A 26,231-nucleotide genomic window follows, 5' to 3' on the forward strand; every position below is an offset into this window, starting at 1 on the left:
GAATCCAAACTGGAAGCTGGTTCCACAGAAGAGGGGCCTGTTTTGTGTTTAGCTCTCTCTTCACCACGACTGACTGGAACAGTGTCTGCAACACTGCCACCCCAATCCATCTGTCAACCTCTTGCTCCCCTCACTCATGCACAAGACCCCCATACTTACATTCCTTCACTTGGGGCCTAGAGTGAGCTACTCCACTCTTTTCCAGCTGAGGACCATGGCCTCAGATTTTGAGGTGCTTATTCTCATTCGCATCAGTTCACATTCTGGAGACAAAAACCTTATAGTTCCTGCTGTATCCAAGGACTAACAAATGAACTCTCCTTTCCAGCACATTGGCAGCATATGGCTGAGGAGTTTCTTATACTGAAATTTTAATTTCTGGAATACAGTTCAGTGCTAGATGTCACGATCCAGGGTTACCAAGTTTTTTTTTCAAATCTTCTATTTAACTTCTGGATAAAGGTATAGCAAAGGTTACTCTTTCAGTTCTGGACTGAAAGAGTCCAGAACCAATAACTTTATCGATTCTTCATAAGATACCAATTTGTCTTTGCAAAGGCATGTTTAGTTCTATGTTGAATGTCTTTTGGATTTCATATTCGTTTTAGCTTTTTAAGGGTTTTTAAGGTTCAGTGAATTTACTTCCTCTTCTAATCTATTCAATCCAAAATATGACATTATCTTTTCCAATTTGTCTTTTCACCACTATAGTTTATCACTAAAGCATTCCAACCAAAAATTAGCAGGTTCTATTATTATAGCATATTACAGCTTATTGCAGGCTCCGATCTCCTTCACTGGCCCATTTTGGCCTCCACAGCATGTTTTTGTCCCGTCTTCCTGGCCTCAGCCCAACCGGTTGCGGTAGATAACCGCCCCTCTGTTTCTGCTGGAAGTTTCTTCCTGTTAAAAGTGAGATTTCCCTTCCCACTGTTGCCAAAGTGCTTGCTCATAGGGGCTCATACGATTGTTGGGTTTTTCTCTGTATCTATTAATGTAGGGTCTACATTACAGTATAAAGTGCTTTGAGGTGACTGTCGATGTGATTTGGCGATGTATAAATAAAACTGAATTGAATTGAGCCTTAATGCAGGCTCTCTCCTTCGTCTGTCCTTTGCTAGCGCTCAGCCTCTTGCAGGCTCTCTGCTTTCTCTCCTAGCCTTCACTGGCCTTGATCTCTATCACAGATCATGAGCTCTGTCTCAGCTCCGTAACGCTCTTCTGGCCACCGATGGCCCTTTAACTCTGCCCGCTCTGTGTCTCATTTACCACAATCCACTTCTAAGCTTAGAATAGAATAGAATTATTGTTACAATAAAATTGTGGAATTGTTTGATTGCTTTCTGTTTATCAATAAATCATGTTCCGTTCATCCTAAAAATCTCTGCTTATTGAAATGAAGCTTACACATGGTTCAATAAAGAAAAATCTGTATCGCAGATCTGTCTGTGTTTGTTGGCCAATCTATCCTTTTCATCACTTCCACTTTCCTGTCAAGCTCACTGCTGACATCACTGGTCTAGTCCAATTATCTTTCTATCCGGCCCTCGCAGTCTTTCATGCAGACCGGCTCTTCCTCATCTCAGCCTCTCACATGCTACTCAGAGCTCCATCCAAGCCTCTTCATCTTCATCTTCTTTGTGAATGTTTTGTCTAACTTCTGCCTGTTACTCCCAAATAATAATTTACATTATTTGCGAACACTGAGTTTAAAACTAGTGATTTTGTATTATTATTTTGTACACACTCATTTCCTGTTATGGCATTAAGTTTCTTTGTATGCACCACTGGCTGTATAAACATCACTGGATAACAGTCCTTTCTATAGTCAGTGGTGCATAGGTTGTCATTTTTAAATAAAGCTTGTTAAAAATGTCGATGGGTTTTATTGTGAAAGGAAGGAACAGGAAGAAGTTTTTTTGCACATGCGTAGAACGTTTCTGGCTCTGCTCGGTAGTCGAAGCTGAAAACGGTTGTGTACTTTATAGCAGATAAATATTTGAGCTGCTGAAGTAACGATGTGTTCAGTCGAGTATTTGAGAGACTTTGTTAATGAGCGACTAACGGCTGCTGCTGAAGAGATATTCGGAGCCTTTGTAAAAACGATCGTCCAGAATGAGGCCGATGCCAGGCAGCGCATACTCCGGGATATCACCGTTAAGTTCCCCAAAATAAAGTTACAGAGAATAGGTACGTAACAAAACCACCGCTGCATGATAAAGCTGCGAACTAGTGGATCAGTAGCACGCATTTAAAGGGGTGAAACGGACAGGTAGATGTAACGAGGTCACGGAAATGCTGCTGTAAACTTCACTGAAAATAAATTGATGCCCTCGGGTTATTGTGAAGGAGCGCATACCTGAAACGGTTTACTGCAGGTTCCAGATGGCGTAGGAAATTGATTCACATTTCAGGCGTGGGTGTAACACAAAGAAGGTTACTTTATAGTTTGATATCGATCACATAACGCGTTTCTTTTGTTAGCAGTGCGTGTCTCTTTGTGTCTCTGCTTTTGGCCACATACTGATTTATATAACCCCACCCCCATTCTCTCCGTGGGATACTACTACATCTGTCCTTTCAAGTTGTCTTTGTGTTAGCTGCGTTGAGAAATCTGGAGAAATTATAAAGCTCATGGACAATGGAGACATTCAAGGAGCAGCTGAAACGAGCACAGCGAGCAGGAAACACAGTATTATCCCAGTTATATTTTCCCAGTGCAGTAGTGTGTTTATTTCTAACACGACTGCTCTAAAACTTCAACTGTATTCATGCAATCAGTACACGGTACTCAGTTTGTTCAGGTCCCAGGTGTCCCTTAAGAGGGTCGTTGACCCACTATTCAAATCAAATCCAAATCAAATCACTTTTATTGTCACATCATATGTGCAGGTACACTGGTCCATTACATGCGAGTGAAATTCTTGTGTGTGAGCTTCACAAGCAACAGAGGTGTGCAAAACATACCATAACATAAAACAAGGAAAATATAAGAATGGCTAAATCTGAGAGTAATAAATATATGTACAATATATAATAGTATATGCATTACTGGATGTGTATACTAAATATGTTTTTCTACGTGTGTGTGTGTGTGTACACATATTTTACAAATTAAATAGAGTAAACAATAAATAAAATGTATAAACTATACAGAGGTTGGTAGTTGAACATGTGCAAAACAAGTGGCATTAATGTATAGTATGGAGTGCATAATGTTGAAGTTCCAGTAGTAAGGGTGAGGTGTCTGTGATGTATATTCATCATGTGAGCCAAGGTGTCAAAAAAGGGTGTAGGTCGCTATCGGCAGAGACTTCGGGTGAAGCCATTGTGGGACCTCGCCTCGCCCTATCATGTGACTTATTCAGATCAACTGACGCAAGATGTGAGTAGGGGTTGAGGTGCCTGGGAAGGGATCTCAAAACTGGGATGTAGGTAGCAGACAGTTGGTGTCGTAAGCCCCGCCCTCTGTTCAAGGATGGTTTCTTTCACTCCTCTTTCAAACCATCTGTTTTCACTGTCCAAAATGTGGACATTGGCATCCTCAAAGAGTGACCTTTGACCTTTAGATGCAGATGTACAGCCGAGTCTTGTCCTGTCAAGGTGGCGCTTCTATGCTGTGCCATGCGTTTATGCAGTGGCTGTTTAATTTCTTCACTGCAGAGGTCTGAGCTCTCCTAGTTGCACTCCACAGCATACACTGTGTTGCTTAGCTTGTGTTTGGGATGAACCAGTTTGTGTATGAGTGTGTGGCTCGTTGGTGTCTGACCTTCTTTACTCTGCATCTGTGCTGGTTGGATGAAGGCCCAGCTGGGATAACCACATATTTTGAAAGCTTTGTTTACATGTGTGTTCCATTTCTTTGCCTCCTGCCCTGGGCGTGTTTTCTGCCCAGTGTTGTAGGGTCCAAGTTTGTGTTCCAGACGGTGGTGGGAGTCAAAGAGGAGGTAGTGGTCTGTGTGTGTGGGCATCAGCTATACTGCCGCAGCGTCCTCTGTTGTTGTGGTTGTGTCACATACAAATGACATCACAGGACTTGCAGTTGCGTTGCTATGACGTCCGACACACATTGAGGTGGTATTTAGTAGTAATTAAAAACAACAGTAACAGAGTCGAGTCAGGCTAAGTTGGTAATAATGGAAGACAAGCTGTTGTGGTGCAGACATGTACGACTGTGTTGGTTTTATGGTTGTTTTATTGATGTATGAGTACAGAAGCTCAGAGCTTTACAGATTACACAGAGACACAAACACTCAGATGTCTCTATGTCCAGTTTTTAACTTCTTCCCTTCCTCTATTTTTAATTTAACCAGGAAGATCCCATTGAGATTAAAAACCTCTTTTTCAAGGGAGACCTGCCAAGATAGGTAGCAGCACATATCTCACAGTTACGGAAATTACACAATTAAACACAGGCGCACACACACACACACACACACACACACACACACACACACACACACACACACACACACACACACACACACACACACACAAAAGCACTTCCTGTGTCAGTGCTTATGTGCTTGTATTGTCTGACACATGTTGTTGAGGACAACACTCCAGCAGCTTCCTGTGCCCTAACAGCAGGCATACATGGACGTGACTGTGTTGTGGTGGCCTGTGTTTTTAACAAGGCTAACACATATCCCCTGAACTAACTTTCACTGTGTTTCTGTGTTTCACTGAGTTTCTGTTTCACTGTGTTTCACTGTGTTTCACTGTGTTTCTGTGTTTCACGTTTTCTGTGTTCCACTGTGTTTCACTGTTTCCGTGTTTTTCTGTGTTTCACTGTTTCTGTGTTCCACTGTGTTTCACTGTTTCCGTGTTTTTCTGTGTTTCACTGTTTCTGTGTTTCACTTTGTTCCACTGTTTCCGTGTTTCTCTGTGTTTCACTGTGTTCCACGTTTTGTGTGTTTTTCTGTGTTTCTGTGTTTCACTGTGTTTCCGTGTTTCTCTGTGTTTCACTGTGTTTCTGTGTTTCTGTGTTTCACTGTGTTTCTGTGTTTCACGTTTTCTGTGTTCCACTGTGTTTCACTGTTTCCGTGTTTTTCTGTGTTTCACTGTTTCCGTGTTTTTCTGTGTTTCACTGTTTCTGTGTTTCACTGTGTTTCACTGTTTCTGTGTTTCACTGTGTTTCACTGATTCTGTGTTTCACTGTGTTTCACTGTTTCTCTGTGTTTCACTGTGTTTCTGTATTTCTCTGTGTTTCACTGTGTTTCTGTATTTCACTGTGTTTCACTGTTTCTGTGTTTCACTGTGTTTCACTGTTTCTGTGTTTCACTGTGTTTCTGTGTTTCACTGTGTTTCACTGTTTCTGTGTTTCACTTTGTTCCACTGTTTCCGTGTTTCACTGTGTTTCTGTGTTGCACTGTTTCTGTGTTTCTCTGTGTTTCTGTGTTTCACTGTGGGGACAGTGTTCTTTGGGTTGTATGCACTCCTTGTTTTCTCCAAATGTCATGTGCCCACAGGAGGTATTTCCAATATGCATAATCTTTCTCCAGGTTGTCCTTAGTGTACTTTATTCTGGCTTGAGGGTGAGGGAGATTTTTTTGTTGGTCAGTAACGTTGCAGTCCATTGTCTGGGTTTTAGTGATTGTATTCTTTGAATCTACTTTTCACAACGTGGCTAAGTCATTCACTCTAGTGTCTCGGCAGCTGTTCTGGGTCTTTAGACCGCTGGATCTTTCTTCAGGCATTTTCTGTATTGTGTGGCACACTTTATATTTCTTGATGTTGCTTCTAATTCCAATTCTTTAAACCTGGAAACACTGTAATAACTTATAGCCATCTCCTGATTTGTGAGCAACAAAAGTTATTTTTCTCAAGTTTAAATGTCTTTCGTTATTTATATATGACTTCCAGCGCCACTCCAAGCTTGCAGCCAGTATCAGCAGCTGCGATCTGACAGAGTCCTTTTTTCACTTTGTCCTTAATGTAAATATGTAAGAAAATTGTGTATGTTTCTGTTCTGTGTCCTGTGTACTCTTTGTTTGTATATGTGTCTTTTTGGCTGCTGTTACAACCAAATTTCCCCTTGTGGGCCAATTAAAGGATTATTCTATTCTATTCTATTTTTGGCAAGATGTTCAGACAGCTCAAACCTTTGCTGGACTGTTAGTGTGTGTACATTGGAAGATAGCCCTCAGTTTGAACGTAACAACCTTTGATGATTACAGAGTTAACCTTGTAGAGTTGATGGATGTGCCTGTGCTCCAAAGCACATGACCGATTCAGGACTTTTGTCGACTATGCGAACTTCATACTATAAACCAGTTTTTAAATTGTGTTGGTAAGCAAAGTAAAAATAGGCTTATAATAAATAATCTACAGCAGGGGTAGGCAACCTTTCTGATGACGAGTGCCATTTAAAATTTCCTCAGAAGTCAGTGTGCCATATGATTGCATTAGCAATAAATTTAATAACTCTCTATATGAACAGTTACACAATATATAGAACCACTTTATAGAATTATATTTGTTTGCAGATGTTGGCAGCTATCAGCGAATAGTTATCAGCTGTTTTGAAACAAAAAAAAGACACTTTTTATCCATAACAAGAACTACATGACAGCAAATGACAGGAATATACTGTTGGTGTTTTTATAGACTTAAAAAAGGCGTTTGATACAACTGATCATTCTATATTAATGAATAAACTAGAGAGATATGGCATAAGAGGGTTAGCATACAAGTGGATGAAAAGTTACCTGGATGACAGAAATCAATATGTCGAATTCAATAATGTAAAATCTAAGCAGTTGAAGGTAACTTGTGGTGTTCCTCAGGGCTCTGTGCTGGGCCCTAAATTATTTTTATTATATATAAATGACATATGTAGCATTTCCAAACTGTTAAAATGTGTATTGTTTGCTGATGATACCAGTCTGTACTGCTCAGGTAAAAACCTAGAACAGCTTCTGACTACAGCGGAAAAGGAGTTAAATATATTAAAAAACTGGTTTGACATATATATATGTATATGTGTATGTATATATATATATGTATGTGTGTGTGTATGTATGTATGTATATATATGTCTATGTATGTATATATATGTGTATGTATTAGGGGTGCAACGATATTCGTATCGATATTGAACCGTTCGATACAGTGCTTTCGGTTCGGTACACATATGTATCGAACAATACAAAATTTGTAATTTATTTTATCAACTTTCCTTCTGACGATGCTGTCTGTGTTGAGCGCTCAGTGGATCTGCACTCGACAGTGCAGCCTAGGCTGCACTGTCGAGTGCAGATTCACTGAGCACAGGGCAAGCTAGCGAGACAGAAGTTAAGCTCTCCTTGCAACATGCCAATATGAACCCCTCCACCCTCATTCAGATCTGGCGTTTGGAACTATTTTGGTCTTCATCTGACGTATGACCCTGAAGGTAAGCGCGTCATGGACTAAAGTAAAACAGTATGTTGGATGTGCCACGCAATGCTCAATTACATGGGTGGGAGCTAGTGTGTTAGCGCAGTTAGCTCGCTAACGTGTTGGCCGTCCAGCCCCACGCTCAGGGCGATCCGCGGTAGCTCGTTAACAGAGATTTGCCGTGTTGTGGCGTTAAGGTCATTTCAACGAGATTTACGCTGACAGCACTAGTGGGAACACAACGAATATGACTGCACATTTACTCCAACATCATCCTAGTGCAAAGACAAGTGGAAGCCGACAAAAACAACAAGCACGCATGCTACAAACTTTACCCGAGTCATTTAGACAGCCGTTATTTAGTCATTTAGACAGCCGTTAGCCGTTAGCCGCTAGCCCGACGTCCCGGGGCTAGCGATCTTTCCAGTCGGGCTACCAAAATCTCTCTCTGCCCTGCCCGTCGGGCTATTGTAGGAAGGAAAAATATATGTCAATGCTTTTGCATTCTTTCGGAAATGTAGCTGGGTAATTATGTCATTGGCATCGGTGAGCCACTGTCAATATGTGACATATTGAAATCGCGTTTGAATTTGCGCTTCTCACATAAGCTCAGCGATTCTCTGCGAGATCAACCTCTCACATGTTTAAGCTTGCTGCGGGAGATTTCACTTGTCATGTTTGCATAGTAAGCTAACGATTAATAAGACGATGTCAGAGGAATTGGTGCACAAATTATCATCACTCACAGATCAGTGCTGTCGCTCTCTATACACAGTTCGCACGATTGCAAAGTGAAAGCAAAAAAACAAGCGCAAATTCAAACGCGACTTCAATATGTCACATATTGACAGTGGCTCACCGATGCCAATGACATAATTACCCAGCTACATTTCCGAAAGAATGCAAAAGCATTGACATATATTTTTCCTTCCTACAATAGCCCGACGGGCAGGGCAGAGAGAGATTTTGGTAGCCCGACTGGAAAAATCGCTAGCCCCGGGACGTCGGGCTAGCGATATTGCGAGCCCTGTATCTGATTGAGGAATCACTCATCTTTGGAAAAGAGAGTTTATTACAGAGAAATGTCTCTTTCCAAAATAAAAGCTATACTATCCGCTTCTTCTGGGCTATATTCTCAGCAGCATAAGGAGAATCATGTGCTAACAGCTGTCTAAATGACTCGGCTAAAGTTAGTAGCATGCTTGCTTGTTTTTTTTCTGCTTCCACTTGTCTTTGCACTAGGATGATGTCGGCGTAAATGTGCAGTCATATTCGTTGTGTTCCCACTAGTGCTTTCAGGTTAATCTCGTTGAAATGACCTTAACGCCACAACACGGCAAATCTCCGTTAACGAGCTACCGCCGATCGCCCCGTGCATGGGGCTAGACGGCCAACACGTTAACGAGCTAACTGCGCTAACACACTAGTTCCCACCCATGTAATTGAGCATTGCATGGCACATCCAACATACTGTTTTACTTTAGTCCATGACTCGCTTACCTTCAGGGTCATACGTCACATGAAAACCAAAATAATTCCAAATGCCAGATCTGAATGAGGGTGGGGGGAGGTCCATGTTGCAAGGAGAGCTTAACTTCTGTCTCGCTAGCTTGCCCTGCGCTCTTCCTTCTGACGATGCTGTCTGTGTTGAGCGCTCAGTGAATCTGCGTTCGACTACTCCACCTAGGCTGCACTGTCGAGCCTAGGCGGAGTAGTCGAACGCAGATTCACTGAGCGCTCAACACATACAGCATCGTCAGAAGGAAAGTTGATAAAATAAATTACAAATTTTGTATTGTTCGATACATATGCGTACCGAACCGAAAGCACTGTATCGAACGGTTCAATATCGATACGAATATCGTTGCACCCCTAATATATATATATATATATATATATATATATATATATATGTGTGTATGTATATATGTATGTATGTATGTATATATATATATATATTAGGGGTGCAACGATACACAAAATTCACGGTTCGGTTCGATACTTTGGTGTCACGGTTCGATATTTTTTCGATACAAAAAAAATGTTCATGCCTTTTTAATTTGTCATTTATTAAAATTATAAATATATATATTTTAACTCAAAAGTACAGTTTTTAAATTTAACCCTAACCCCTGTGCGTGTTTTTTATTTTGACAGCGAATGCGCACCTGTGGACTACTTATGTGCAGCCCTGGTTATTTAGCACGTCATATTGCAGCCACAGAAATTCTTTTGTCCATGAAACCATAAAGCTGCACTTTCTTTTTGCCTTATAGTCTGATTTGTCATAACTTCTCCGTTTTGTGGTAAGCTTTTCTTTGGCTGTCACTTCTTCACCCTGACCATGACTTATTTGGCTCAGCAGAACTGAAATGCTTTTACACACGCACTCACATAAGCTCAGCGATTCTCTGCGTGATCAACCTCTCACATGTTTAAGCTGTGGGAGATTTCACTTGTCATGTTTGCATAGTAAGCTAACGATTGATAAGACGATGTCAGAGTAATTGGTGCACAAATTATCATCACTCACAGATCACTGCTGTCGCTCTCTATACACAGTTCGCACGATTGCAAAGTGAAAGCAAAAAAACAAGCGCAAATTCAAACGCGACTTCAATATGTCACATATTGACAGTGGCTCACCGATGCCAATGACATAATTACCCAGCTACATTTCTGAAAGAATGCAAAAGCATTGACATATATTTTTCCTACAATAGCCCGACGGGCAGGGCAGAGAGAGATTTTGGTAGCGCGACAGAAAAAATCGCTAGCCCGACGTCCTGGGGCTAGCGATATTGCGAGCCCTGTATCTGATTGAGGAATCACTCATCTTTGGAAAAGAGAGTTTATTACAGAGAAATGGCTCTTTCCAAAATAAAAGCTATACTATCCGCTTCTTCTGGGCTATATTCTCAGCAGCATAAGGAGAATCATGTGCTAACAGCTGTCTAAATGACTCGGCTAAAGTTAGTAGCATGCTTGTTGTTTTTGTCTTTGCACTAGGATGATGTCGGCGTAAATGTGCAGTCATATTCGTTGTGTTCCCACTAGTGCTTTCAGGTTAATCTCGTTGAAATGACCTTAACGCCACAACACGGCAAATCTCCGTTAACGAGCTACCGCCGATCGCTCTGTGCATGGGGCTAGACGGCCAACACGTTAACGAGCTAACTGCGCTAACACACTAGTTCCCACCCATGTAATTGAGCATTGCATGGCACATCCAACATACTGTTTTACTTTAGTCCATGACTCGCTTACCTTCAGGGTCATACGTCACATGAAAACCAAAATAATTCCAAACGCCAGATCTGAATGAGGTTCAATTTGCCTGTTGCAAGGAGAGCTTAACTTCTGTCTTGCTAGCTTGCCCTGCGCTCTTCCTTCTGACTATGCTGTCTGTGTTGAGCGCTCAGTGGATCTGCGCTGGACAGTGCAGCCTAGGCGGAGTAGTCGAACACAGATTCACTGAGCGCTCAACACAGACAGCATCGTCAGAAGGAAAGTTGATAAAATAAATTACAAATGTTGTATTGTTCGATACATATGCGTACCGAACCGAAAGCACTGTATCGAACGGTTCAATATCGATACGAATATCGTTGCACCCCTAGTATATATATATATATAAAAATAAAAAACACCCAGCACGCCCCTGCGGGCGGTTTATCCTTCAAGCTCGGGTCCTCTACCAGAGTCCTGGGACCTTGAGGGTCCTGCGCAGTATCTTAGCTGTTCCCAGGACTGCGCTCTTCTGGACAGAGATCTCCGATGTTGTTCCTGGGATCTGCTGGGGCCACTCGCCTAGCTTGGGAGTCACCGCACCTAGTGCTCCGATTACCACGGGGACCACTGTTACCTTCACCCTCCACATCCTCTCGAGCTCTTCTCTGAGCCCTTGGTATTTCTCCAGCTTCTCGTGTTCCTTCTTCCTGATATTGCTGTCATTCGGAACTGCTACATCGATCACTACGGCCGTCTTCTTCTGTTTGTCTACCACCACTATGACCGGTTGGTTAGCCACCACAATTTTAGGGCTGCTCAATTAATCGAATTTTAATCATGATTACGATCTGGGCTTTCAACGATCATTAAAAATGACTGAGCCGATTATTAGCCCCTCCCTCATTTATCCGCGACACCTTAAAGGCCGGTCCGTGAAAATATTGTCGGGCATAAACCGGTCCGTGGCGCAAAAAAAGGTGGAGACCGCTGATTAAGAGGACCCGAGGGAAGCTCGGAAAGCTAAGCAGAAGTTATTTGGAGAGAAGAGTGACTGCCGTTGGCTGAAAAGAGAGGTAAAAAAAAACTTCAGTGGTGTTGCACACTATTTTATATTATTTTTTAAAGTCATTATTCAATACGTTGTTATTGTTAACCCTTTAAAGCTGGTCAGAGCTGCACGCTCCGTTTTGTGTAGCTATTTTTAATTCCCTGTAGAACCTGAACCGTGTAAGCTAGCGCAATATATTTTTTTGCATATGAAACCGGAGGAGTTGTACTTACATCTTATGCCATCAGCTTGTCCTCGGTCACGGTTTCCTTCCACATAAAGCTTTGCAAAATTTGCATAAAAAGCGCTTGCAGGAACAAAAACATAATATTCCAGAAACACGCTTTGCCGATCCGATCAGCTGTTCGTAACACTTCCCACAGTGAAACAGACGTCAGCGCGAACTATCGCATGTCCGCCATTTCCTGCCCGAAACCGGAAGCGACGTCATTTTCGCAGAAAATGTAGTTTTTTACTTGTAGGCCTTAAAAGCCTATAATGGTGTTTTCATAAGTCATGTTTGACTTTTCTGAATTGTTTCTGGGATGCTTAGAACTCGAATTGCACTGCTGGAAATAGTTTATTTTGATGCACCTGCTGTTTTCTTTGCAAATTTGCATCATAGGATTGTTTTTTTGTTTTTCCTGCAGTATATAAAAATTGGTGTATCTCCAAAATAAAACTATGAAGACACTCAAAATAAATTTCCTGTGGTGGGAAACTATTTTTTGCAACTTTTTTGTATTTAAAGTTTTGAGAGATAAACCTCTTAAATTTCTCCAAGTAGAAATATATGTAAAAAAAAACAAAAACAATTTTCAATTTTTTTGTAGTTTATTGCACTTTTTTGCAATTAATGTAGTTACTATGGACTTAATGCATACATATTATTAAAATATGGGCTATAACAGTAGTATAACAACTTGAAATGCTCCCACAAATGGCACTACAACATGTAAAAAAATAATATGAGCTCTGGCGGACTTGGTTCTATAGTAGGTCTTAAAGGGTTAAATAAATATCGTCAAATAATTGAGATCTCAATTTCAGTGAAAATAATCGTGATTATCATTTTTGCCATAATCGAGCAGCCCTACACCATTTTGTCCGTCTGTATCTGGAAGTCCCACAGGATCTTAGCTCGGTCATTCTCCACCACCCTTGGGGGCATCTCCCATTTTGACCTCGGGACTTCCAGGTTATACTCGGCACAGATGTTCCTGTACACCACTTGGTTATGGCGTTCCATGTATGCCTTGCCTGCTAGCATCTTGCACCCTGTTGTTATGTGCTGGATTGTCTCTGGGGCATCTTTACACAGCCTGCACCTGGGGTCTTGCCTGGTGTGATAGACCCCAGCCTCTATGGATCTTGTGCTCACAGATTGTTCTTGTGCTGCCATGATTAGTGCCTCTGTGCTGTCTTTCAGTCCAGCTTTGTCCAGCCACTGGTAGGATTTCTGGATGTCAGCCACCTCCTCTATCTGCCGGTGGTACATACCGTGCAGGGGCCTGTCCTTCCATGATGGTTCCTCATCTCCCTCCTCTTTCTTGGGTTTCTGCTGCCTGAGGTATTCACTGAGCACTCGGTCAGTTGGGGCCATCTTCCCAATGTATTCTTGGATGTTCGTTGTCTCATCCTGGACTGTGGTGCTGACACTCACCAGTCCCTGGCCCCCTTCCTTCCACTTAGCGTACAGCCTCAGGGTGCTGGACTTGGGGTGAAACCCTCCATGCATGGTAAGGAGCTTTTTTGTCTTTATGTCAGTGGCTTCTATCTCCTCCTTTGGCCAGCCTATTACCCCAGCAGGGTACCTGATCACGGGAAGGGCGTAGGTGTTGATGGCCCGGATCTTGTTCTTACTGTTCAGCTGACTCCTCAGGACTTGCCTGACCCTCTGCAGGTACTTGGTGGTTGCAGCCTTTCTAGCGGCCTCTTCATGGCTCCCATTTGCCTGTGGGATCCCCAGGTACTTGTAGCTGTCCTCTATGTCTGCAATGTTGCCTTCTGGTATTTCAATCCCCTCAGTTCTGACTACCTTCCCTCTCTTTGTTACCATCCGACTACACTTCTCCAGTCCGAACGACATTCCAATGTCATTGCTGTATAGCCTGGTAGTGTGGATCAGTGAATCGATGTCTCGTTCACTCTTGGCATACAGCTTGATGTCATCCATGTACAGGAGGTGGCTGACAACTGCTCCGTTCCGTAGTCGGTATCCGTAGCCATATATAATATATATACCCCCACCCGCCCCCCGGAAGAGGGGGGTATATTACAGCACTGAGCTTGAACTCTGGGTCAAAGATTCAAGTTGCAGTTATATATATTTCCAATCACCTTAAATCTTCACTCATAAGTGTATATACAGATGTATTATACATAAGAGACAAATGTTGTTCCTTCAGTATGTTGGCATTACTAAATTTGGCTCAATGCTTACATATATGTGTAAAAAGAAAATGTACGAGCTGTGAAAACAGTTTCTGATAGAATGAAGAGTAGACTGATATATGAAATATTCCTTTATTGGGTGAGAAAATCAGACCATGTCATAACTGCTTTAAGTCATACAGAATAGATATCAGAGCCTTAAACAGGCTGACGTCTGCTAAATGGGTCAAACTGGGCAGAAAGTCTACAAACACATAACATCCTTATAGTAGAGCTGGGCGATATGAGATTTTTTCATATCACGATATGTTTTTTTCATTTCAGGCGATAACGATATCTATCACGATATAAGCCAAATAACTATATTTGTAAGATTTAAATGTGCCGTTGCTCACAAGTAAAATGTGAAATAATCAGCAGCTTGTTTTTATTTAAATATTTATTTCCCATAATAAGTTCAACAGGGTAGATGTACTTAAGGAACATGAGACTTTTTCAGATAAATAAAGGCAAATATTGCAAACTACACAAAAGGCAGCCACTAAAGCGTTTAAGTTTCAAAATAGCACAAACGAAACAGACTACTAAATTGTCAATTCCACTTAGAAACAAAATATTAATTCTAAAAATAAATCTTAGTTTGTTTTACAGAAGAACAGACAAAACTGACTAACTTTTGTCAATATCAAATAAACTGAGAACTAAAAGGAAATTCTCAATCTCTCCTTGTTGTATAGCTGAGCTTTTCAAACAGTTTTAACAGTTACTTTAGTCTGACAAAAGCCGAATGACGAATTAGCGCTTCCAGTCAGAGACTGAGGCTACGTCCACACGTACACGGGTATTTTTGAAAACGGAGATTTTCCATTTTCGTTTTAAAAAATAATCCCGTCCACACATAAAGGCACTAATGTCACATAACTTTGCCGACATGTGGCCAACAGTAATGTTTTAATTTTCTTCGTTATTAAACATTCACACATAATAAATAAGTGACATCATATTCAGTACTTACTTTTGACAGTTCACTCTTTGGCCGCTCCCTTCTGCCTTCTGCCGTATTTTGCGGCAAAATAATCCACACCCACCGCCGCGCTATGAATTGTGGGATATATGGGACCACAAAGCGTGCACCGGACCACACTTGATATTTGGGGAAATCGACGGCGCATTTGGAGTACGCATTTGAAGTGCACTTCGAATTGGGACCGCGTGGCGGTGACGTAATCGGACTTAAAATGCGTACTTCAAGCGTGCAGACCCTGAATTGGGACACAGCCAGAGAGTTACAGGACTCTCTCCCAGACCACAGGCTCATAATACAAGTCAGAGCTTTATTTTTAAAAAAAAGAAAAAAAGAAAGTTGTGTTTTCAAAATTGGAGTTCAAGTTATTTTTACTTCCAATAGTGTTAACATACTACACAGGACATGGACAAGATTTTTTTAATTTTCACTGTAAGTGGGCTAAAGCAGTTAATTAAAAGTAGTCTAACATAAATGTAAATGCTGTAATTTGATTATTTTAATAAACCATGTAACTTGGATGGATTCGATGCTGGTGTGACCACAGTGCACACGTCTGCTCTTGCTCACAGTGGTCCAAGGGATCGCTCAGGGAGTTGGTGTGTTCGCTCAGACACATGAAACACAGGGAACATTACCAAGTACTGATGTCACAGGTGCTGGTCCAAAACACACCAAGGGCAGAGAGCCTGAAGATGTCTGAGATATGTTGATGTTGGGTGGACAGGATTTCTTTTATTAATAAAACATTATTTAAGGAATCTTAAATCTCAGAGTCAGTGAGCTGTCGGCTTTCAGCCCCGACGGCGTGTTCGTGTACGTGCTGTCGGGTGAGAAATCCGAGAAAGAGAAAGCTGATTCTGATGGTCCGCTCTGTGTTTATGGCTTCCTGCTCTCATTTGCTGTTTGTTGAAATAGTTTTGTGAGCTTTAACCTGAGATTCCGGCATTTCTGGCAAAATACATTTATATTTAAAAGTCGATTCAGGATTTCATGAATCGATATCGCTTTGTTCAAGCTACTCACCTCTCTCTATGTGCCTGCACTTTCAAACGTCCATGCGAAGGACTAAGGGACAATTACAGGACCACGGCCAATCGCAGAGGTCCCATCCCTGACTATCTCTGGACGCTAACCCCCCAAATGCGAACAATCAGAGATTTGGTTGCCCTCTAGAGCCCTGCAGGTCTATTTTCAGTTGAAGATATGGGTGAGTGCTACAGAGTCATGCATTAAATGAAGCACTGAAGCAAAGAGTTTGCAACAATGATGTTTTATAATTGAGTTAATACAATTACTCAGTGGGTGGCTGCAGCTCAGTGTCCACTATAAACACACCGCTTTGCTGAGTGTCAACAACAGATGGTGCTTTCTTCAAAAAAAACCTACTCGTGCAGGTAACTACTCGTGTAGTGCACGAATACCTAAATGCTTGCTCCATGGAGGATGATTGTTGGGATGTTCTCTTTGAGAGCTTTCATTCTTAAATATTTTCACCTGGTAAAATATATCCATCCATCTTCTTCCGCTTATCCGGAGCCGGGTCGCGGGGGCAGCAGCCTAAGCAGAGAAGCCCAGACCTCCCTCTCCCCAGCCACTTCCTCCAGCTTATCTGGGGAACACCAAGGCGTTCCCAGGCCAGCTGAGAGATCAGAATCAGAATCAGAATACTTTATTGATCCCTGGGGGAAATTATTTTTTGTTACAGTGCTCCATTTTAAACCAACATTAAGACAAGACAGACAATACGCTAACTAAGAATAGTACAATATATACATATATATACATACATACATACATACATAAGTCACTTATAAATAAATAGTTGGAAAAGAAACATGTGTAGCTGTAGCAGCAAACAGTGTGTTAAGTGGATGCGTTGTACAGGGAGCCACAGGCAGGAATGATTTCCTGTGTCGTTCAGTGGTGCTTTTCGGTAATCTCAGTCTCTCACTGAACGAGCTCCTGTGACTGACCAACATGTCATGGAGTGGGTGGGAGGTGTTATCCAACATTGTCTTTATCTTGGACAGCATCCGCCTCTCCGACACCACCTTGAGGGAGTCCAGCTCCATCCCCACAACATTGCTGGCCTTACGGATCAGTTTATTAAGTCTGTTGGCATCTGCGACCCTCAGCCTGCTCCCCCAGCATGCAACAGCATAGAGGATCGCACTGGCCACAACAGACTCATAGAAAATCCTCAGCATTTTCTGGCAGATGTTGAAGGACCTCAGTCGCCTCAAAAAATAGAGACGACTCTGGCCCTTCCTGTAAAGTGCTGTGGTGTTTTTAGCCCAGTCCAGTTTATTGTCAATGTGTACTCCAAGGTATTTATAGTCCTCCACAATGTCAACACTGACCCCCTGGATTGAAACAGGGGTCAAGTGTTTCCTGGTCTTCCTGAAGTCCACGATCAGTTCCTTGGTCTTTGCCACGTTGAGCTGCAGATGATTCTGCTCACACCACGTGACAAAGGAGTCGACCACAGCCCGGTACTCTGTCTCATCATCCCTGCTGATGCATCCAACCACCGCAGAGTCATCAGAAAACTTCTGAAGATGGCAGGTCTCTGTGCAGTGGCTGAAGTCTGTGGTGTAGAGGGTGAAGAGGAAGGGGGAGAGGACAGTCCCCTGTGGTGCCCCTGTGTTGCTAATCACCTTGTCAGACACACACTGTGGGAGACGTACATATTGTGGTCTTCCTGTCAGGTAATCAACAATCCAGGACACCAGAGAAGCATCCACCTGCATCGCTGCTAACTTATCACCCAGGAGGGTCGGCCTGATGGTGTTGAAAGCACTGGAAAAGTCAAAAAACATGACCCTCACAGTGCTCGCCGGCTGGTCCAGATGGGTGTAGACACGATTGAGCAGGTAGATGATGGCGTCCTCTGTTCCGAGACGAGGCTGATAAGCGAACTGAAGGGGATCCAGATGTGGTCTTACTATGGGTCGCAGCTGGTCCAGGATGAGCCTTTCCAGGGTCTTCATGATGTGGGAGGTCAGTGCCACGGGCCTGTAATCCTGGGGGCCACTGGGACGAGGCGTCTTTGGTACAGGGACGAGGCATGATGTCTTCCACATCACCGGGACCCTCTGCAGACTCAGACTCAGCATAAACAGTTTATGAAAGACTCCACACAGCTGGGGGGCACAGGTCTTGAGGACAAGGGGACTCACTCCGTCTGGTCCAGCAGACTTGCCTGAGTGAAGTCTCCTCATTTGCATCTCAACCTGGTATTGAGTGAAGGTGATGGGTGGGGGAGGGGTGTCAGGAATCTCACAGGAGGCAACATGTGAAGAGAGAGGCTGGCCTGGATTCCAGGCTGACTGCAGGTGAGGTTGTGGGGGTGGGAGCAGACACTGTGGTGTCGAATCTATTGAAAAACAGATTCAACTCGTCGGCTCTATTCTCACCTCCCTCAGCTCCCCTGCTGTTGGTTGGCCTGAATCCAGTGATGGTCTTCATGCCCCTCCACACCTCTCTCATGCTGTTCTGCTGGAGTTTCCACTCCAGCTTCCTCCTGTAATTGTCCTTAGCCTCTCTGATCTTGTCCTTTAGTAACACCTGGATCTTCCTCACCTCCTCTTTGTTGCCCCCTCTGAAAGCCCTCTTCTTGTTGTTGAGGAGGGCTTTGATGTCCTTAGTCACCCACGGCTTGTTATTTGGGTAACAATGAACAGTCTGAGCTGGAACAATGGAGTCGGTGCAGAAAGTTATGTAGCCTGTGATACACTCAGTAAGCCCACTGATGTCCTCGGCGTGAGGCTCACAGAGTGTTTCCCAGTCGGTCACCTCGAAACAGCCCTGTAGTTCCGCTATTGCCTCCTCTGACCAGAGATATAATCTTTCCAGCGTGTCCTGGGTCTGCCCCGGGGCCTCCTCCCGGTGGGACATGCTCGGAAAACCTCGCCCAGGCGGCGCCCAGGAGGCATCCTTGTCAGATGCCCAAACTGCTCGGCTGGCTCCTTTCGATGTGGAGGAGCAGCGGCTCTACTCTGAGTCCCTCCCGAATGGCCGAACTTCTCACCCTATCTCTAAGGGAGAGGCCAGCCACCCTTCGGAGGAAGCTCATTTCTGCCGCTTGTATCCGCGATCTCGTTCTTTCGGTCACTACCCACAGCTCGTGACCATAGGTGAGGGTAAGGGCGTAGATCGACCGGTAAATTGAGAGCTTCGCTTTTACGCTCAGCTCCCTCTTCACCACGACGGACTGGTACAGCGTCCGCATCAGTGCAGCCGCAGCACCAATCCGTCTGTCAATCTCCCACTTTCTTCTCCCATCACTTGTGAACAAGACCCCGAGATACTTAAACTCCTCCACTTGGGGCAGGAACTCATCCCTGACCCGGAGTGGGCACTCCAGACAAAGAGCGATTCAGAAGACCCCTATGAAAAGACCATTGAGGGAACAGTTCACCCTGCCCGGGATAGGGTTACCGGGGCCCCGCCCTGGGGGGGAGGGTGCCCGAGGGCGAGCGTCTGGTGGCTCGGCCGGACACAGCCCGAAAAGGGGACATGGGCCCATCTTCCTGCAGGCCCACCACCCGCAGGAGGCGCCATAGGGGTCTGGTGCAATGTGAGTTAGGCGGCGGCCAGGATCAAAGGTCCTGGCGGACCGATTCCCGGCTACCAAGACTGGTAAAGTATAAAAACTCAATATTGTGCAAAAGTCTTAACCTGCTCATGGTTTATGTATACTTTGCATAGGAGAGGCCACAGTTTCACCTACTGCGATATATTTTTTTGTTCTTTGGCTACTGGCTGATTTTAAAATCATTTTCAGTCCAATGCTGTACCAGAAGAGGAATGTTTTTCCAAACCCTGTTTTAACCTAGCAGCCATCCAAATGTGAAGTGTACTAGAGCAGTGTAGATATGGGTGGGTGACTTTAATCAGCTGTTGTGTGGTGAGTTCAGGGTGAGCTTTGTGGGAGCTGTGAATGTGCGACATGGCACTAAACAAAGCAACCACATGGTGCCTTTCAGAAAACGGGTCATTAGAGGACTGCCGATAAAATATTGTCTAGACTCTGTCAATTCCATAAATGTAATTTTCCTACTTGATTTACAATTTTGCTGAAACTAATTGTAAGAGGAGCATGTGCTCTGAGGAGAGTCAGAAACACACCAGGGTAATAAGAGTGATATTGGATTTTTCATAAACACAGCTCTCCACTAGAAGCCAGGGATGTTCCTGACGTCTTAGTCTGTTTTTCTTTTTTTAATCGCCTAACTCGTCTAAAACTAAGAAACACTCAGATATTATGTTACATTTGAAAAACCGTTAAGTAAACATGCCAAAAACTAATAACATTTGAACAACTAATCACATTCTTCATACCTGGCATTGTGCATTATGAGCATTACACGCTATACTGCAGACAGACACCCAAGAGGAAAAACACACAATAAACTGATGTCAAACATGAAAACATGTTACTACAAAAGATGTTTGCATATTACTAAAATATGACAACAAATAGCATTTGAAGCGTGTGGCACATCGTGCTGTGCGTTATGATTGATGCATGCTGCAGACTGGTGCTAAGGCTAATACCTGGAACCAGGAGCAGCCTGTTTGTGAATTCGTAGTCCTTTGAGAAGTTCTTGGACTTTAGACATCCACTGCAAATGATTTTCATCAAGTATCAAAAAGATTTCTTGAAAATTTCTCCAATTAATTTAGGCTAAAAATGGAGGACAAGAACAAAAAGATCTGTATTTCAGTCAGAGAGACTTTATTTATCCCCAAGGGGCAATTAAAGTAGATGATACCTTGCCGACCATACATACAATACACAAACATCACATTGGAGAGACAGGTCAGGCTAGGTAGCACTGGCTGCTCGACCACATGAGCAGCGACCCAAACCGAAACCATAGAAAATGCACAACATAAAGCTCTGTGGAGGATATTTAATTTACAAATGAGGCACTGAGAGGCTCCATCCTCAATCGCAGATTGACGCTGAAAGGTTAAAAACTAAGGCTTCGCATTGTTAGTAGTTCCAGTCCCCTCTCTTTATCGCCGCCTCCCATGCCATGCCTCTTGTTGTTACAAGGAGAAAAAATAACTCCCCCCACACTGAGCTCCAACAGGGAGATCCGTTTGAGAACAGAAATGGATGGTTAATGTACATTTTTAAAAAGCTGCTTCAATTAAAGCTGTCCAACAAATGATGAAACAGTGTGAGCAGCATGCTCTCACTGTAGAACCTTAAATTTAGCATTTTTATTGTTGTTTTATCACAAAGAAACCTGTTTCTGTCACTAACTTGAATGTCCAATGATCACAGGAGTAACCTTTTGTCATGTGTACCTTTTTATTTCTTTTTTTCTGAAGATCTCCCACAACATGTCTACAATACGGACGTTCTCACAGACCAGCAGCTCTGCAATGAGGAGAGCATCTCCAGTTTGGACCAGGAGGAAACGGTTCCTCTGCCGATTAAAGAGGAACACGAGGAACACTGCTTCACTGAGAATGAAGAGCAGCTTTTACTGAAGCAGGAAACTGACACCTTCATGGTGCCTTGCACTAATGAGGAAAGTGATGATAATGAACCCAAAATACGTTCTGACCAGTTCATCTGTCACAGCTCTCCTGGATCTAAGAATCATTACCAGGAAGTAGACAACCGTGTGGACACCAGCACAAAGCTGAAGCCAAAGAAGAGACAACACAGAAACAAAGGTTACAATGTTCCCATTCGTCAGAGTGAATGTAACATTACTACTGAAAAAAAAGAAAATGGCAAATCAAAGCAGTTTGGCTGATATTTCCTTCATATAACTCACCAACACATGCCTTCATGGAGATAACTCTAACTTAGAGTTTGTCCTGGAAAAATAGTTTGTTCCTTTCTAACAAAAACTCGCTTACTAATAAAAACCATCCTCTTTTCTGCACCGTAGCTATGCTGACAGTCAGAGCTCTGCACAGCCCAATAACCCATTAACTTTAAGTAGTCATGATTTCTTAAAATTCTTCACAAGCAAAAGAATTTAGCCATTCAAGAGAGGAAACGATCACATCCTTCCATGAGATCCATCTTCAAGTATTCAACTTAAACATCCACTGATTTTTATTTAGACTGCTTCTTTCAGTCTCTCCAAACCATCAGTGTGTCTATTAGACACAATAGAAATACAATGCATTGATATTAAAAGTGATAATTTTATCAGTGTTAAAAACATTATGTACCACGGGTTTTTATGCTGCTGTAAATTAACCATTACTTTCAAAGCCTTTAGTTGATAAAGCTGCCTCAGGTCATTACAGATCTACCTATTTATTTTTCAAAAATGAGACCTGATAACAGAAATCAGTTAAACTGCAGGTTTGTCTGAAAGACATAACGGTCTGCATGTCCAGTAATTGTTTTTCTCCTAAATTCAGACAAAATGGAGCTTTAGAAACATGACGTTTACTCTGGTTTAACACAACGACTCCAGAAACACTGAAGAGTCTCGGAGTCATTTTTAACCAGCATATGTCCTTTAACGTCCGAGTTAATGGTGATGGTGAAAAACTACACCACACATTTGTTACTTCAAGGCTGAACTATATTGACTCCTTGTTGTTGGCTATTTTAAAGGCTCCCAGAAAAGCATAAGTGGATCTAAGACACTGCAGCAAATGTACAGCAGCACTAACAGGAACTAGAAATGGGAACTATTTCTCCCATGCTGGGTTGTCCTTACTGACTACCTATTAAATCCATAATTGAATTTAAAATCCTTCTTCTCACCTACGAAGTCTTGAATCATCAGGCCCCATTATATCTTAATTACCTCATAGTACTCATACTATCCCAACAGAGGACTCGCGGACTGCAGGCTTGTCTTTATTAACGCACAAGCCTCGGCTGTCAGCTGCACACATACAAATTGGTGGAAGCAAATACATTTAGATGGTGAACGGATAGAAAAAACTCACAATATCATACACCAAATACAACAATGTCTAAGGTCATTATTGGTGTTGAAAAATGTATTTACCTCTCATCGCAGTAGTAATGTTTTTATGTGTCCCTTTATTCCTTTAGACCACTATGCATGCAAGGAGGACATTTTCGATGACAAATGGCTCTTTAACCTGGAGAATAAATCTGGTCTGAACCAGCAGGACCTAGGCCTTCTACAAATAAAAGAGGAAGAGGAGGAACTCTTCACAAATCAGGAGGGAGAGCAGCTTGTGCTGGAGGGAGAGCAGCTTGTGCTGGAGGGAGAGCAGCTTGTACTGGAGGGAGAGCAGCTTGTACTGGAGCAGCAAACCAATCCCTTCATGATCTCTTCAGTTTTTGAGGAACAGAGTTCCTGTAAAGAAGAGCCAAACAGCCAGCTCCTTTCTCACGACTCTCTATGCCAGGGAAGAGCAGATGAGAAACCATATTCTTGTAACACCTGTGGGAAGAGATTTAAATACGTGTCAACATTGAAAGTACACACGAGCATTCACACAGGTGAGAAGCCTTTCTCTTGCGACGCATGTGGGAAAAAATTCAGGAGAAAGGATAACTTGTTGGTCCATATAAGAACTCACACCGGTGAAAAGCCTTTTGCCTGTAACATCTGTGGGAAAGCATTTAGTGACAGATCAAATCTGATATGTCACATTAGATATCACACAGGTGAGAAGCGACATTCTTGCGATACTTGTGGGAAGCGATTTTATCATAAAGGCAATTTAACGGTGCACATGGCGACGCATACAGGTATAAAACCTTACCAATGCAACACTTGTGGAAAAAGATTTATCCGCTTGGAAAAGTTGAAGTGCCACATAACCATTCACACGGGTGAAAAGCCATATTCTTGTGAAGCATGTGGGAAAAATTTCAGAAGACGTGACAAAGTACTGAACCACATGAGAACCCACACAGGTGAAAAGCCCTATCCCTGCAAGATCTGTGGGAAACCGTTTAGGGACGCTTCAAATTTGATACGTCATGTTAGGTTTCACACAGGTGAGAAGCCATATTCTTGTGCCACGTGTGGAAAAAGATTTACACAAAGCGGTAATTTGACTGCCCACATGAAAACTCACACACATATAAAGCCTTATCAATGCAACACATGTGGGAAAAAATTTACCTGCTTATCAAAGTTGAAAAGGCACACAAGAACTCACACAGGTGAGAAGCCGTATTCTTGTAAAACATGTGGAAAAGGTTTTGGCCAAATGAGGGATTTAACTGTCCACATAAGGACTCACACAGGTGATAAGCCCTACTCCTGTGTAACCTGTGGTAAAAGCTTCAGTCAGAACAGTCATTTGAATGTACACATGAGAACTCACACAGGTGAGAGGCCATATTCTTGCAAAACCTGTGGTAAGACTTTCAGTCAAAATAGTCATTTGACTGTCCACATGGGGTCTCACACAAGTGAGAGTTCTTGCAAAACATTTGGAGAAGTTTTTACTCAAAGTGGTGGGAGTGTTCACGTGAAAAATCACACAGCTGAGAGGCAGCACCTTTGCAAATCTCCTGGCAAAGGTTTCAGTTCTGTGACGGATCACACAAGAATCCACATGGGTGAGGGGGTGAAATTTAGCGAAACTACAACAAGATGTGGTCAAAGTAGTGACTGACAGTGTACACAAGAAGTTGCACAAGTGAGAGGAAGTATGTTTGTAAAACCTGCAAGAAGAGGTTCATTCCATGAGGTTTAATGCCACCATTGTCAAAGCATATAAAACTGCAAAATGTGGAAGATGTCAAAGTAATTGTCACTGAAACATTGATACAAATCACATGGCAAAGAGAAATTGTATTCAAATAATTATGTCACGTTATTAAGAAATGGTCGGGGAGAGATGCATCGTCAAAAACAGGAAATGTGTCAAGAAGCCAATAGAAGGGAAGCGGGGAGAAAATCCTCCACATCTTATGGAGCGATAGGTCCAAATGTAAAAAATTCAGCTTGCTAGAGTGCATGAAGAAGGTCAAGAAGAGACAACGGTGAGTGTTTTACAGCCATCGTTAAACACAGTGGGGACTCTGTTTTGGTTTGGGGCTGCATTTCAGCCACTGATGTTGGCAGTCTTATCAAAACTGATGAAATTATGAACCTATTAAAGAAGTGTCTGTGCATCTGTAAAGCTGTAAAGTGTCAGCATGACACTGGGCCTCATTTACTAATGTTTACGTAGAATTACTCTGTGTAACGAAAAAAAAAATTGTTCCCAAGAAAAATTATTGTTGGATTTATAAAACATACAACCGGCCTATTTAGTTTTTACTGCTTATTTTAATTTATTTATTTTTATTTAACCTTTATTTAACCAGGAATGTCCCGTTGAGATCAAAGACCTCTTTTTCAAGGGAGTCCTGGCCAAGAGGCAGCACATTTCAAGACAAATACATACGAACAAACAAAGTTAAAATTACACAAAACAATTACACATTATTGAGGCAGCCTGTAGGCCTTTGAGTTTAGTTTTAAAAACATTTAAAGACAACAATTCAGTTAGTTTCCAGTCTTTCTGTAACATGTTCCATGAAAAAGGCGCAGAGTGGACAAAGGCTTTCTTACCCAGCTCTGTGCGGACAAGGGGAACAGACAACAGCAGCTGATCATTTGAGCGCAAGGAGTAAGAACCACTATTTGTCCTTGTGACCAAAGTACAAATATAAGGAGGCAGCAATCCAAGCATAGCTTTGTAAATAAAAGTGTACCAATGCCCCTGTCTTCTAATGGCCAAAGAAGGCCATTTTACTCTTAAGTACAAATCACAGTGATGGGTCAGGTATTTACAATTGGTAATAAACCTCAAGGAAGCATGATACATCGTGTCCAACATTAATAAATCTGAAGTGTTCGGAATCAACAACCTTGTAGAATACAGTTTGCATACTATCTGCAGACTGACCCGCCCCAATTTTCTACATAAGGACACATTTCCCTCCAGATGAAGTGGAGAAAGTGGTGATGATGTGGTAAAGAGAGACGCCTGCACCTCTAGGCAGGAAATAAGGAGAAAGTGTGACTGCACAAAATTAAATAATAATGTCTGAGGTCCAAGGTGGAAGCTTTCCAAAGTGTTTCCACAGGAGTGATGACTTTTTAAAAATAAATAAAAAGCGATACTGAGTCTGAAATGCAGGAGTTCATTTCCCCTGAAACACTTATTTTCGCTCAAGTA

The 26,231-nt window shown here is 42.6% G+C and overlaps 1 protein-coding gene across 1 annotated transcript; it reads left to right on the top strand.

The window, feature by feature from the left end:
- Positions 1 to 1,937: 1,937 nt before the first annotated feature.
- On the top strand, positions 1,938 to 25,335 carry LOC146648800 (uncharacterized). The gene is made up of 3 exons (XM_085388252.1): positions 1,938 to 2,190; positions 21,426 to 21,776; positions 23,131 to 25,335. The coding sequence occupies exons 1-3, from the start codon at positions 2,019 to 2,021 to the stop codon at positions 24,675 to 24,677; spliced, it is 2,070 nt and encodes a 689-aa protein (XP_085244378.1). The 5' UTR covers positions 1,938 to 2,018; the 3' UTR covers positions 24,678 to 25,335.
- Positions 25,336 to 26,231: the final 896 nt, after the last annotated feature.

This window comes from Rhamphochromis longiceps, linkage group LG18, assembly GCF_057381845.1.
Source record: "Rhamphochromis longiceps isolate RC_006_pf linkage group LG18, R_longiceps_female_GT1.1, whole genome shotgun sequence".
NCBI lineage: Eukaryota > Metazoa > Chordata > Actinopteri > Cichliformes > Cichlidae > Rhamphochromis > Rhamphochromis longiceps.